The sequence below is a fragment of the Cephus cinctus genome, unplaced genomic scaffold, assembly GCF_000341935.2.
Source record: "Cephus cinctus unplaced genomic scaffold, Ccin1 Ccin1_scaffold0607, whole genome shotgun sequence".
Lineage (NCBI taxonomy): Eukaryota > Metazoa > Arthropoda > Insecta > Hymenoptera > Cephidae > Cephus > Cephus cinctus.
Window position 1 is genome coordinate 131,092 of NW_014333253.1, and position 14,852 is coordinate 145,943.

The window sequence follows — 14,852 nt, forward strand, 5'->3', positions numbered from 1 at the left end:
TAACCGCCAGTACCAAAGAATTTTTTCGCACGTCAACGCGCCAATTTACCCATCGCAAATTTTTCATCGTTTCGAAATATCGAAACGCGGCTTAAGCTCGGCTTTCAATTTTCACGTTAAATTACAAATGTCCCCGGTCTGATGCCATTCCCGTGCGTAAATATGCCTGTTAGGTTCGAGGCATAAAGTCACGGCCGATCGGAATCGTCTGATTTATATTGACCTACGTGAATTTTATTGGCCAAGACGAAAATTTGTAGGGGTCACTCTCCCTGGCGTCCTGTTACTATTGCGTGCTCCCTTGTAACCCTTTTCCTTGTCCCTCGCCCCTCCCCGCCGGCCCTCCGCGCAGATTAACACGGTTAAATGAAACGTTAGGGTAAATGAACTTGTCTCCTCGTATATAGAAGGCTCAACGTGGGGATTACAGAGGGATTAGTTTAGATTAAGGTCCTCTCAGTGGATGCCCGTAGTTTCTATGTTAACTGCCGGCCTACATACATATCTCGCTTCTGCTTCCTACGAGATCACGTAGTTCTTCGCTCTGCGCCCGGCGCCGGCCAGCACGTGCGCCAAACGATCAAACTTCAAAACGTTAAGGATCGAGAGGCGTTTCGGCGAGAATATTTTTACAGACAGAAATTCGAAGGCCGAATTAACATAGTCAAACTTCGAGTGGCATACGAGATATTTTGTCTGCTTTGGATAAATTTGCATGGGTTTTTGAAAAAAAAGACCCGTGAAATTGTGTCGCGTGCGTTTTCATCGAGCTAAAATTATATTGGGCAATTTTTTGTATTTCGAAAATTTAAAAAATTTTTTTACCTGAAATCGAAAAATGAGGGATTCTGAAAAAAAAAATTTCGTTAATCAGGGAAAAGTATGAAAATTTGCATCGAACCTGCGGTTAAGACTTTGCGAATAACAGGATGACGTATTTCATACGGAACAAAGATTCACTGTGATTCCTTTTTTTTTTTAATGTCAGTTGATCCAACAGAAGTTTCCCTGTTGAACTGTATTTTTTTTTTTTTCAAATTCCACGCTGTTACTGAATTTTCGTCGTGCGGCGCCGGTATCGCCTTAACGGGAAAAAAAAAAACTTACAGTAACTCGCGACTCGGATGGAAAAAGATTTTCCTTGATTTTCTTACCAATTACCCTGACTCTCCTTGGTCGAGAGTCAAAGTCGTTTTGTGAAATTCGTAAAATTTACATTTCCACTAGCCAACCGAAAGCAGACTCACGGGAGGTACAGCTTTCAAGAATAATAATTGTTATTTCTTCAATTATGCGTCAACGGGTCTCACAAGTCGGCTGGTCCCGCCTCCTTTACCGCGCGTCAAGTCAACCTTACGCGCACAGCCTGCGAACTTTCCAGGTGAAGTTCACAGTGCGAAATCCACGTTCTAAGGGGACGTCGTTTCGATACGTCGTGCAATTAGAATTTCTACTCGAACACTTCCAGCAGGAAGTTCACTCCTATGCGCCGTAGGATAGCCCGGTAATTGCTAAACGATTCGAACGCCTCAGCGATTTTCTAATTTGCGAGTGAAAAACGACAGATACAATTAAAATGCATTTAACGGATCAAAACCGCGAATCCGACACGATTCACAAACAACTTTCAAATCCTTTAACACGACGTTCTAAGGTCTAACGATTAAATTAAATATACCGATATTTTCTTTATCGATCGAAAAAAAAAAAATTCCTTTAAAATTGACTCGCTCTTTGAAATATCGTTAATAAAATTGTTACCCCGTAACATCATGACTGTTGAATACCAGGTCAACCACGTTCAGCATATCAATAGGGATGTTTCGTATAAATATTGCGAAAAAAGAAATGTACCTGTACTTTTTCCCAACCCAGTTCGATACGTTCGATCTTGTTTCCTTATCGGATGTAAATTGAAATTCGTATCTTCAGTTCGAAAGTATCGATTGCTCGATACGTCGATGTATTATTAATCAGCCTCTATCGAGACGCCTACTGTAACACTGAGAGACTTCATTGAATCGAGTGAAATTAAATTAAACAGTGTATTAGCGATAACACGTAGACCGGCGCCATCTGACGGCTTTCCCGCGAACCTTCAAAATGATCCCACGTGTCGTACGAAACAGACAAATAAATGACGTTCGTTCTCTTTGCGGAAACGTCGTGCTTGCGAAAAGCGCGACATCGATCGACATTTTCAAAATTCTCGACATCCTTTCGTTACACCGTTCAATTAACACATTCCCGTCAGACGGGAATGCCGAACGACCCGACGTGATATACTACGGAACTGGAGTGTATCTTGGTAAGCTAAATTCTTCGGTAACATATAAACAGGAAGAAAAAGGAAAATTGTCCCAAGGGTTGAGAAATTCAAAAAAGAAACAAAATTTTTTTTACAAAATTTAATTATACCCAACTGATCTAACTGCATCCCTATAACCTAACCTTACTTCACGATAGGTAACACCAAGCTGCAGGTGCGTCCCACGCGAGTATCTGACATTGCCAAGAAGACGTTTTTGGTGATTTTGAAAATTCGCGTAAAAATGCAATCTTGCTGGAAGTAAAATTTTCGAGTTACACGCCAGAGATTAGGTACGGCCAAGTATCCTCCTTATTACGCGGTTCGGTGCGTTCGCGCCTGCGATTATCCCAGGTCGACGAGCCTACCTCGTACCCCGAGCAAGCTCAATGCCTGTCTGCCTTGTAATTAACTAGTTACAGTCAGCCGCTGCGGTGTATTTGCCTGCCTACCTAGAGCTGCCTACGTACGTAGCTACGTAGCTACGTAGCTACGTAGCTACGTACCCATAAGGCGACCTACCTACCCCTTTTTTACCTAGCGGCTGCCAACCTATCTGGCTAGGAGTATGGAGCGACGAGTGGTAGAGGGCTTTTATGGGAGGGGAGAGAGAGAGAGAGAGAGAAAAGAAGAAAAAGAATGTAGAACAAGAAAACAAAAAGTGAACAATCCAATTAGCGAAGGGTTCTCGCACCCCGGATACTTATTACCAGTGAAGGTCGGTGAAGTCCTTCCTGGTAGTGACAAAAAAAAAAAAGTACCAGCTTGAGTAAGGAAGAGGGGGAAAAAATTACCAAATTCGACTGCGCGACCTACGTCGTTCGTTCGCGTCTCCTTGCGCATTTTTCCAGTCTTCTTGACCGGAAGACAACCACGTATACAGATTCTTTCTGCCGTTTCTGTAGTAAGTATAAAGTAGTACAGGTATTTTTTTGTATCACTGATTAATCACGATTTATGAAGCACTGGGTAGATAACTCGATTTAAAAAAATTTTTCAACTATCAACGGCATGAGACTTGACGTCACGTATGACAGATTAGTGAAGTTAGGAATATAAAAAAAAAAAATTTTTCGTATATGGATATTTACTTACGTATGGTAGATACATATATATACACACACACACAGATATACTAACGAGATTTAATGAAAAATTGCCTGAACGATTCCACCGTGGTCTACCGGATATTACAAGGACACGTCGTAAAATCGAAGAATTGCTTCAACACCGGAAAACTTCAACACCGGATGACTTTCAGAGCGCAGAAAGCGACCGGATAGTAAGGGAAAGTTTTTTATTTTCCAATTTCTCCCAACCGGAAACTGCTGCTCACCTGATATCGGTTACGAGCGCCCTGCCAAATAAATAAGGTTTAGCGAATTTCGGTATTTACGACCCCAATCAATTCCAAGTCACCGTGAAGTTCAAAAGTGGGCTAGAAAAAAAGAAAAGGAAAAAAAAAAGGCTGCGTAACGCAAAACAGTTAAAAGTCACGAGCATCGAGCAGACATCGATTCGTCGACTGACGTCCGGACAGTGAAAAATAATTATTTAACGAGCCTCGAGGAATTTCGAAGAATTACGCAAGAAATGAAATCGAATGGTTTCGACGCGCCAAAGGAATCTATCGATTATTCGTGTAATCGAGTTCCGTTGCGTCACCCCATCGACGTGTGTCAGGACAGAAAACACCACAGAAAAAAAATACTGTCGAATACCTTGAAACGGGATACACCCTTCGATTTGTTTGAGAGAACGAGGAATGCGAATAATCGACTACGCGTGTACCTTTGAAGAAAAAAAAATATATCCCGCCCTTCCTTTTATCGCATACTTACAAAAATTTGTAGGTACGATGCATCTATTTTTTTAAATATTTTTTCTATAAAAAAAATTTTTCATATTCACTACTCTTTTTTTTTTTTTAAATTATTCAATAAAACGACCAGGTGCACTATTCGTGCACAAATAAAGTCATGCATACGTAAACGCACGTATCATATATCCCGAAGGGAATTGCAACAGTGCAGATTAGTGAGATTAGGAAAATATGTGCACCATTCGAGGAGCCAAGTGTGTAGCCCAGCGCAGCCAGGGAAAATTTGTGTAGCTCTGCCATGGTCGCTCGCGACTACAGACAAACGTATATGTATCTCAAGGTAAGGTCTGGAAATTTATTGCCACTAAACACGACAGCCAAAACCCTCGGGGTACACTGGCTGGGCGTGAAATTGCACGGTTCCCGCGCGGCTACACATATCCTCGATTCTATAAGTCGCCTCGGTTTGGATTTTACTATCGAAGACACTGGCTGCCCCCGTTTACGTACCCTGCCTCCCGTTTCGTACCGATATTGACTCAATAGAATCCAAGATACACGGCAATTCCAAGAAACGGCATATTTTCATACGGCAACCTTTACTCCCGTCCGACCCAATTTCACTCGCCATATATCGCAATTCCATTAACGACTAGGACGCCCAGTAACCAGAGTTCGTGCCAATTACCGTCTCCGTTACGCTCTATTTGAATAGCATTATACAAACGGACGCTTTTTATTTTGAATGCGATACGAGGACAGCACTCGATACGATTTAATGAAGAAATTTTTTAATCACTTAGGCGAATTTCTGTCCGACCTAATTCCGGACTGGTAAATAATATCGCGTGCAATTCCCTCGAATGCTCGGATATAAAGAAATGAAATATTCTTTTGTAAGTTCCAGTAAAGAATAATGCTCGTATGATATTCAAATAAGTTATACCCTTTGATCCAGCCGTTTGATGCATTACGGAGAAAAGTTTTCGAGGAGTTGCATCATATGGTTAAACTGCTTACATCGGGGAAACTCAACGAGACCTTTTTCGATTTTTCACAATTTTTCTGCATTAACTACATACATAGTAGCATCGGGCACGCAATCCAGCATCCACATGCAATTCCATAGAAAATCCTATTTCATTGCTCTAGTCTGCGACCGTGACGGCAATAAATTATTAAAATCACTAGAAACGTAGCTTTTCACGTACACGGAAATTGATCTCTAAATTCCACGCGTATCGTAATGTACCAGCTGTATCTGTACTTGAGTTCGAGGAATTGCGATAAAATGTTAAACGAAAATTCCAAGTCTTCCCCGGCTAAAGAAAATACGTACTGTGACGTATTTTCTCAATTTGAAACCAATAACGAAAATCCGAGAACTAACCTACGTCACTTTCGGGCGTCCACCCTTCGGTCCATGCAGCATCCCTTCGTCCGCATACCAGACGGCTGGCAGCCAATTCTTTTTTCGCCGGGAGTTGAGGAGCCGGTCTGACCCGGGAGTTGAGGTGGGACAGTCTCGACTCCGGCAAAACGAGAGTTCTGACGGAACCAATCGGAATAGACGGCAGATTAACGTATCCTGTCGATCTTTGGAGTCGCGTAAAATCCGCAGACGCAACTGCTGGGTCGAGGTGGAGAGGCTCGGAAAGAGCGGCTGGTAAATACCGCCGGAAACAGAGAGGGATCGATCGAGAACGGTAACAGAACGTACCGGAGGTGCAAAATCGAAATTCCTCCACCAATTAATATACCGGGTGTCCTCACCGAAGCTGGTTCAGTTGATCCGCTAAGGCCGGGAATTGCATCCAGGGGTCACTGCACTGTAGCACAGCAGCACTGCACCTCCGAAAGACACGCAGAAAATCTATAGGATTTTCTGGATACTGCGAGAGCAACTTCCTATATCTTCCTATATCGTATAGGAAGCGCGGCTAGGAAAAATATAAACAGCCCGGGAGCTCGAGGCAGCCCGATCGGTGTCCCGAGACAGACTGACTTTGACAACAGTCAATTCGGGAACTAATCATTCTGATTGGTCGAGATCCTTATGGCCGATAAATCTTATCCATTCCCTCGAGTCGTCCCTTTAAACCAAATCGAGAGCGTTTCCTTAGCGAATCGGTACGTAACTCCTGGAGATCCTCCAGGGCAGCTTCTACATCTAGGCCGCAGGGCATCTACTGACAGCCGGGCACCAAATCCTTGACCCAGGTCAGGGATTCCTCCCCTACCCTTAACCGTACCAAAACTACACCTCCTCTACAGCCCTTTGCCCATCTCCAGCGGGGTGCCGATATCTCACCCGGACCTCTGCTGGTCCATGGAGACATCTCCGTCGGGTCCTCTGCTCTGCCGGGCAACCAGATAAATCGCCCTATGCCCATATCCAGCGGGGTGCCAGTATCACCAATAAAAAACCTTCCGAGAGCATTGACCCAACTGTACCAATGAACCCGAGAGCGCAGCTTCCGAAGAGGCTGGCGACTCGAAGGGAATCGGTAGGCGACAACGTCATCCGAATCGGTAGCTGGAGCCGCCCTGTGACCGTCGATCGAAAAATCACGTGACAAAAAAAAAACACAACAGCAAGGGTTGACAGCTCCGTGAAATAACCTTTGTACCATTGACGTTACGTACAGCGGAGACTGAAAAGACATGAAATTCCCTGGGAGAATTGGTCGGCGTCTAGGCGACTGCAAACTTTAATCTGCCATATCTGCTGGCGTGAGAAGCACGTCAGACCGCACGAAACTCGACAATGAAAGGAGGAAGAAACTTTGCTAGCTTTCAAAATCCTTTGTTGCTTCGTGTGTTAACGTTGAATGCCTTTTCATTAAAAATACCCCAAAAAACAATTAAATACACGACGTGATAGCCCCGTACATTGAAATTGGTACGATTTTATATTATTTACCAAAAATCAGTGGGCCTGCCTAATCGATATAGGTTAAATTCATATACAGTGTCGAGTAGCTGTATAACGGGTGAAATTGTAATTCGATAATAATTTTAATATCGGTTTTATATTTTTATACCCCTAAGGTATACGGCGACACTGAATCGTGAATAAATACAGCGATGGTCGTTATCCTCGCGGAGCTTCACGACGTGCATAGATTTTACACGAGTACACGGGGAGCACGGAGTTCATTGCGGCTACAGGCAGTCGGGTCACGTAAGGTAGGAAAGATGATATAGCCCGGGAAAAGCTATGAGTTACCAAGGCCCGATAATTTAAAGATTTAATTTAATCGTTCAGTCGCAACTCAACGTCTGCACTGAATTAATCTTCGTAATCCGCCAATCGGATTTTCTCCACTTGACTCGTATAGCTCTCCAGGGTTTCTATAGGGTAATCGCTGGACTATCCGTGCTATGCTTGTTTTGAAAAGCCAATTGAATTTTCGTATCCTGCCGCTCGGCTATCGGGAACACGCGTAAGCTCGCCGCACGCGAAATAAAGGGGGATTCGATATTCGATTGGCGAGTGGATAATTTGTGCAAACAGGCCGCGATCGGACGAACGTTATCGAACATAGATACCGAAGAGGCTGGATGATGGGAAAAGGAGAGAAAAAAAATATAAGAATGGGTAAACAAAAATTAAATCAATTTTAAGCAGGCAAATAGTGGATCGGCATAAAATCCTATCGATTATCGCGATTGACTCAGAATCACTCGGGCATTTGGCAATTCCTGGATATTTTGAAAAAATAATTTACCCGTCGAGTTCATCAAATTTCGAACGAGCAACGCGAACGGACTACCCGTATGTGGCGCAGGGTCGAATTTTTTTTTTTTCGGCATTTGTTACCAAAAAAAAAAAGACGATCGAACGTCGCCGATTCGTACGAGCAGCGGAGACGAATCGTCAGCCGGTATGTCACTTTCGCCGGTTTCGTCGGTGATGCTTCTTTCCATCGGTGATATTTCGTTCCGACCAAAAGCGCCGGGTTGCAATCAGGGAGAAAATTTTTTTTGTTTTTTCGAAAAAAGTATCGCAGCACCGAGTTCTTGTGAATTCGATCGTTTATTTTCCTTCTCGGCTTACGTTCCGCGTCGCCTTCCTGCGGCCGATGCCCGGCGCTTGTCTACAGCCGTAAGAAGGTTATTTCCAAGGGAATGTCGGCTACCGGAACAGGTAACGTTTTTAGTGTTTAAAAATAGCACCAAACGCGTCGTGTGACGCGGCCTGAAAGCTTTGACGATATTTGTCAAGATGAATTTTCATTACGTAGAAACCTTATCGAATCCACACGTCAGTCTTGTATTTTGTCGTACCGGCGACTGACTTACGACCGAGGGCGACGTCAGACGTCGAAATGCATGTTATAACGGGTAGGCCGAAAAGTACATGAAAATTTTTCCCAGTTTTCACCGTTACAGGTGCAAATTTACCAGATCCATATCTATCGCGTGGTCGTAAGTTAAGGGCTGTTTTCAACGTATCGCGTAAATTTATCATTCGCCACGTATACGTACCAAACACCATATATCTTCGTATCAGCTTGAGATATCGACTGGGATGTCTTATAAATTTCGAGTATCCTAACTTTCGATAGGGCCAGAGATAATGTCCAAGGTATCGTCTAACGTGTGTGCTCGTGGCGCGTTCCGGAGTTATGTACAGCCCGTCGACAAATTACGACAGTAACATTTTTCTACAGATTCAATCTACCGGGTGACCCGTTTTAACGGGAAGTACGGTTATCACCATTTACGCCAACAGTAGACGCGTTTACGTGCGACGCTAAAGGGAATAATCCTTCTAGCATTACGACACTTCTCATCTCTTATCGGAAGTATCGATAGTTACGATATGAGAAAAAAAAAAGTTGTTTTAGGTAAAAATGAAAATTTAACAATCAATATTCCCGGCATTGTTTAATATTTACAACTGGCGTTCGCGCAATATTTGCCAAATCAACAAAGACGAGTATCGCGATTCCTTATAACATCGGAAGCCGCAGATTTACAAGGCAAATTCGAAATTTCGTTAAGCAAGCACTTGGCTCTTACGTAAGCAGCAGAGGTAAATCTGGGATAAGCTGCTTACCAATTGCTATACCGAAGATACTCTCTGATAAGCCGGGACCCAACATTCGTACGTGATAAGAGAACTTGTGACGTAAGGGGGACGAAAAAAAAAAAAGAAAAAAAAAAAATTGATATAGTGTCAGGCGAATTCAAAAGCAGAAAGACATAAAAGAGCCCTCCACGCCGGAAGATGCTGGGATCGTTTAGATAAGGTCCGGGGACGGGTTGAAAATAAAAGAACGGCCGTTATCTATCGAGAATCCACGATAGTGTCAACACCGGAAAACATCTCTGAGGCGAAACGTTAAATCAATTTACTTGAGATGACGTAAGAAAAGCAACGGACCCGAAGAGCATCGCCTGCTGTCCCAGCAATTCCACTTGTCGTTTATCGGACGGACGAACGAAATTTCCTATCGAGGAATCGTTTGCCCACCTATCGCAAACAATCGACGTTTCATGCTTTCGCAAAGCTTCCGCAAGCTACACACCAGGAGCACGAGGGTTTCGCGAAATCACGAGTTGCCAAAATTGTTACAGCCAAGAGCAGCCGCTTACGCGTCGTCGCCACGTTGCCAGGAGCAGTGCTACTTCCCGAGGCTACCACGTGCTGTGTAAACGAAGAGGACGCACAGACGGTTTCCGAATTCGGCCAAGAACGACAGCTGGGTTCCAGCCTGCTGTCGGTTGGTTCCTGCGTCTGTCGTATTTGCCACACGAATACCAGCAAGGAGCCACTGATATCCCCTTGTAGGTAAATACTCGAGCGGGTAAGAATGTCATTAAAAAAAAAAAAAAAAAAAAAAAAAAAAAAAAAAAAAAAAAAAATCAATTTCGAAAAAAAACCTTCGTGCTTATCTACGTACGGTGAATTTGGCGTTTAAAATTCAAATTGATTTTTTTTTTTTTTTTTTTTCTTCAATTAAAATTGCATAAGACAGTCCCGGCGTTGGGGCGATAACGCTTAAAAATTCCGCCACTCGTATTTCGCATACCAAACGAAGAGACTCTCGTTATTGATCGCAGATGGGAGGTATGAAAATTTTTATTAATAAAACCAAGAAGTCGTCGTACCCTGCCAGGGATTAAAAGATCCGGTGAATTAATGCCCTATCGGATATTCCCCGGTTAAAGTAGCAGTTGGTATTAAGTATTATGGAACACTTCGTTCCGGAGCGTAGCTTTGATAGTAGCTCAGAGTGCAATGTAGTTTGTCTCTTAGCGTCACGGTAATTTATTCAAGGGAGGCCGGGGGACGCACGAAAGTCGACGAGGCCAGCCGAATCGAGCGTGACGTCTAGTCTAGCTAACTTCAGTACCCTCAGGTACTTCTCGACCATAATAAAGAAAATACGCCTTGCGTGTCGTATCGTTAAGCCAACTAGTAGCCGTAACTAGTTACCCAAACGTTGCATCTCCTCGCGTTAGGCGTCCGGAGGAAAACTTCAATTTTACCCGTCAAGAAAGCTGCACGTGTTCGGTCGGTGCATTGAGAATGAAAAAAGTGTTGCGTAACGAGTGCCCCGTGCAGTTGCTACGGAGCGAGAAAGTACGTCGCACCGAGGACTGACTTCAGGACGATAAGGAAGATACGTCGTAGAGGATACTCCGAATGGCATAAGTATAGTACGGCCGCGTAGAAACGCGCTCTGCTAAAATCAGGTTAGGTTATACTATGTATACGGCTAAGAATTAAATACGGTACTCCGCGTCCGATGAAAAGGAACTTGACCCGGCCGAGTTCTCCGCTGCAGAGTAATCAAGCCGGAAAGTAACTTTTCCACGTGTCTCGTTTGCGAGCTTTTCTCTTTCAATCAGCGTCCATTATTCCTTTTTCCACCGTTCGTCTTCGAGCCAAGTCCAGGATTACAGGTTGACGTTGCAAATGGCAGCAGCGACTGCGACGGCTGCACCAGCGCCGCGTTGCGGGCGCTAACTGAATTAAGAGGAGGCGTCGCCCCGTACCGATTTTAATTACGATCCGTCATATAAAAACCGCATTAAAATGGAACATCGGCACTCGTGTAACACGACCTCGAAAATTTCAAAGCTCCAATCCACTTTCTCCTTTCTCCTACTTTCTGCAGTTCCCCTCGCTGCCACTTGCTCCAGCATCTATCGCGCCCCACTTGGAACGCGAGTCAAAAGCTCGACCTTCTTTTTGCATTTCGATGACCCTTCGCCTGCGGTCTCTTTCGAAAATTTTGCAAAATTAAAAAAAAAATTTTTAATCAACGTCACTCACGTGACCCAGGGGCTTTTTTTCTTCGTCCAAAGAAAATGCCATATGGCTCGAGGAAATTTCTTGAACGAGTCAAGAGTTTCGCTGGTGCATGAGCTTCGAGGTCAGGAAGGTTAGGTTAGAGATGATTTGCTATTCCGACGCCGGTCCACGCGCAAGAAGGAAAATGAGCAAACTCGTTGCCGCTTGAAGGAAAGGCCAAGATACTTTCTCGTTAAATCAACTTCGAGACACGATGGCCACCCGTTACAGTACTTGGGCGCGTAACGTCTCGGCGCCTATAGGATTCGACGATTCAATTAGGAAGTTCCGAAGGGAAAGGCGCCGGCCGAAAATTCAGCGTCCACTTCCTCGCGGGCGACGCAGCCGAAGTAAAAACTTAAAAACGAATTTGCCCTCGCTAATTTTCTCCGGGCATAGGCGCGCGCGGCCAGAATGGATTTTCAAAATGATTTCTCACGCTCCTTGCCGAGTTACCGTAATCGCATCGAGGCCAACCCATATCCAGGGCGTCTCGATCCAAAAGTAACTTCAACAGCCAGGCCACGTTAAAACAAACCTCCCCCGTACGTTTTAAATGCATTACGAACGTCGGAATAACGAACGACCCCGAGAGACGGATGAACCCATAAAATACGTGTACAAAGTATAAATGAGATTCACGAGAAATCGACTTTTCCTCATCACCCGCTATATTCCTGATATCCCAATACGTCCTCGTTTCGAGCGTCGCGGAGGTACCTGTGAGAACTCCCCTTGACGCCTACCTACGAGGTAAAAGAATGTAAGGAATGTAAAGGAGGTTCAGGTTAGGTTGGATTATCAGGACACGAGTCAAGGAGCTTCCGAGTAGAGGGCCCGGAGAGCACGTGGAATTTCCATACCCGACAAGCGTATCCTATGGTATGCTTTGACGGACATTCCTCTTTACGCAAAGTTCGCGATATGCACGGAGACTCTTCCTACCGGGTGGCGACTATTGGTAATGGATACGGGGAGACTGTTTACCAAAAATCCCTAGGCAGCTCTAAGAGCCAGGCTTACGTCGCTAATGCCGAATAGACTTAAAGCCCCCACGCAATTATCGACTGCATTGCCCCGGCTACCCCGCACCGGATTCGCAACTACGTTGATCTGCTTCGACAGTTGGCGCATCGACCTGCATAACTGCAATTTCTAGGTGCAAAGGCAGCCTGGCTTACGTCCACTTGTCGTGCCTGGAACGCTGGCTAAACCAATCCTGTCGGAGTTATTGCGAGCTCTGCTGTTACCACTTCAATGCCGTTAAGACTCCACGTTATCGATGGTAAGTTAAACGAGCGAATGCGCGCGCTTCCTTTTTTACCCGCCTATAACGGCCTTAAGCTTTGAGACTCTAGCGGACGAAATTTTCAAGGATCCCGCCTAGTGCGACGGACGCTCCTATGGGCGCTTCGGCCGTGGAACTTTGCCATTCATTTTTTTTAACCTCCCGGTACATGCACTCGCCCTGCGAGAAAGTCCATTACGCGAACTCGCATTTGTTCAGGTCCGAAGCTTTGAGGGTCTGGATTCGACATCCAAGGAATCGCAGGCACATGCAGTCTGATCTTCTTATTTTCACTTTGCTCACGATTGTCATTATGGGACTGATTGCTGTGTGCCTTTTGGGTGAGTATCCTTTCGATTTGTCCATACGTGGGATTGATAAAGTTTGACCTTTTTTTTTTTTAACTACAGTCAAATCCGTTTTTTTATCCTATCACGGGATTCATGAAAATTCACTGGGAAACAGTCGTACGACATTGAATTGAGAAAAAATTTCAAAATTCAAGTGTCAACCTGAATTTGGTATATTGTTGTCTGCTATAGCCAACCGTGCCTATTGTTTCTAATGGAGACAATAGGTGTACGGGTAAAATTCCTATATTCAGTTTTCAATGCGTTTTCACGTTTATCGATATTACCTCGAATCATTACGTTTTCTGTTTTATTCGGTTTACAAGTAATTAGTCTTTTTTTTCGTATTGTCAACGCGTAGGTGGTTCATAGTATGCATGTCCCTCGGGAAATACTTACTGTGCAAAGTATTGTTGCAGGCATGAGGTATTTCGTCATCGAGGGAGAAAAAATTGGAATTTCAAAACTCTGGACCAAGGGTGCTATATCATTTGTTCTTATGATCGTAGTGCTGGGTTACGTCACGACGGTGTACCTGCTGATAAAGGTAAATACTTTACTGTTTTCGTGTCGCGGTTAACTTTCGGCCAACCGGTCTTGCCGTCGCTGTTGATACCAATAACAAAATTATCCAGGAGCACCTGGCAAAATCCTGATAAGCGCTATTTGTGCTTATCGTTCGTGTATGCGAATAACCGAGCGGCAGCGTATCAAACGAGTAATAACGTAATTTTGAAAAAAAAATTTTAATAGTCACGAAAACAAGAAATTTTCAATAGAATCACTATTTTTCTTCTCGGGGATATGTATGAAAAAAAGCTCTCGACTTAAATCCTTGTATTCGTACAAAAAGCTTCAGGCTTCGATAGGGACGGTATGGAGCAATTGACCGTAGAGAACGAACGTTAAGTATTTTTTTGGAATATTCAATACATACGAATATTCCAGCCTTACTAAATGCTGGTAATTGATTTATCATAAATTCAAGATAAATTCACGCGATAAGCCAATTTACGTATCGAGACAATGGAAAGTAACGTTCGTGCGGAATCGCAATTTCGCGAAAGTGACTTTTCCATGAGAACCCGTTCGCCATTACAGCATCCGCAGTTAAAGGATGGGGATTGTAACCGAAGAAATAAAGTAGCTCAATATTTGATCTTAAATTTATTCCCGCCCCTCCGCCCGACTATCCCCGATAATGCCAGTTGAGGCTGTGCAATCGCCAATTGCTACGTTCCAATTTCACTCGGCAGCCGCCAGGCGTAGCGGCATCTGCCTATATATATATATACATTGCTGGAATAAGAGAGAGACTAAACAGTAGGAAAAAGAAAAGTAAAAAAAAAAAGCAAAAGGAAGAAGGAACAAAATGGAAAAGTAAGAGTCGACAAATACTCCGTGCCGAAAGCTGCGCACTTCTTTATCGGACCCACTGAAATTCCGTGTTTGTCGAGGAGCGAAGGAGCCGGCACGAAGCCACACTCCGTCCAAACGTTCTTTGTGGAAATACGTGGCACCCGTGGATTGAGCCAAACTTCGACAAACTTCCTTGAAATTTTTCATACCAATTTCCCGTCGCATAAATCGATAAGATAAAACACGTTAATGAAATGGTAACGTCATACAAAATAAACAACCTTACAAAGCCAAAATCATCGGATCCAATTTCGGATCAATATTTTTAAAAGATTTTTGCAGACTTTTCAAAATTCCGAAAAAAAAAAAAAAAAAAAAAAAAAACAAAAAAAAAAAAAAGGGGAAAAAAAAAAAAA

General features: G+C 43.8%; 2 protein-coding genes and 1 long non-coding RNA gene across 3 annotated transcripts in view; 2 read left to right on the plus strand and 1 right to left on the minus strand.

The window, feature by feature from the left end:
* The window catches only part of LOC107269145 (zwei Ig domain protein zig-8), a 164,430-nt gene that overhangs the window by 80,840 nt on the left and 68,738 nt on the right, over positions 1-14,852 (minus strand). The window lies entirely within an intron of this gene.
* Positions 2,165-4,088, plus strand: LOC112494551. The gene is made up of 4 exons (XR_003060081.1): positions 2,165-2,308; positions 2,467-2,601; positions 2,850-3,212; positions 3,439-4,088. It is a non-coding gene; the product is annotated as an uncharacterized LOC112494551 (long non-coding RNA).
* Positions 8,000-14,852, plus strand: part of LOC112494550 (E3 ubiquitin-protein ligase MARCH2) — a 9,315-nt gene continuing 2,462 nt past the window's right edge. Inside the window, exons 1-5 of the mRNA XM_025086381.1 lie at positions 8,000-8,280; positions 9,717-9,930; positions 12,599-12,724; positions 12,947-13,068; positions 13,497-13,624. Coding sequence (XP_024942149.1) covers positions 8,262-8,280; positions 9,717-9,930; positions 12,599-12,724; positions 12,947-13,068; positions 13,497-13,624 — 609 coding nt within the window. The 5' untranslated portion in view covers positions 8,000-8,261. The remainder of the gene's footprint in view (positions 8,281-9,716; positions 9,931-12,598; positions 12,725-12,946; positions 13,069-13,496; positions 13,625-14,852) is intronic.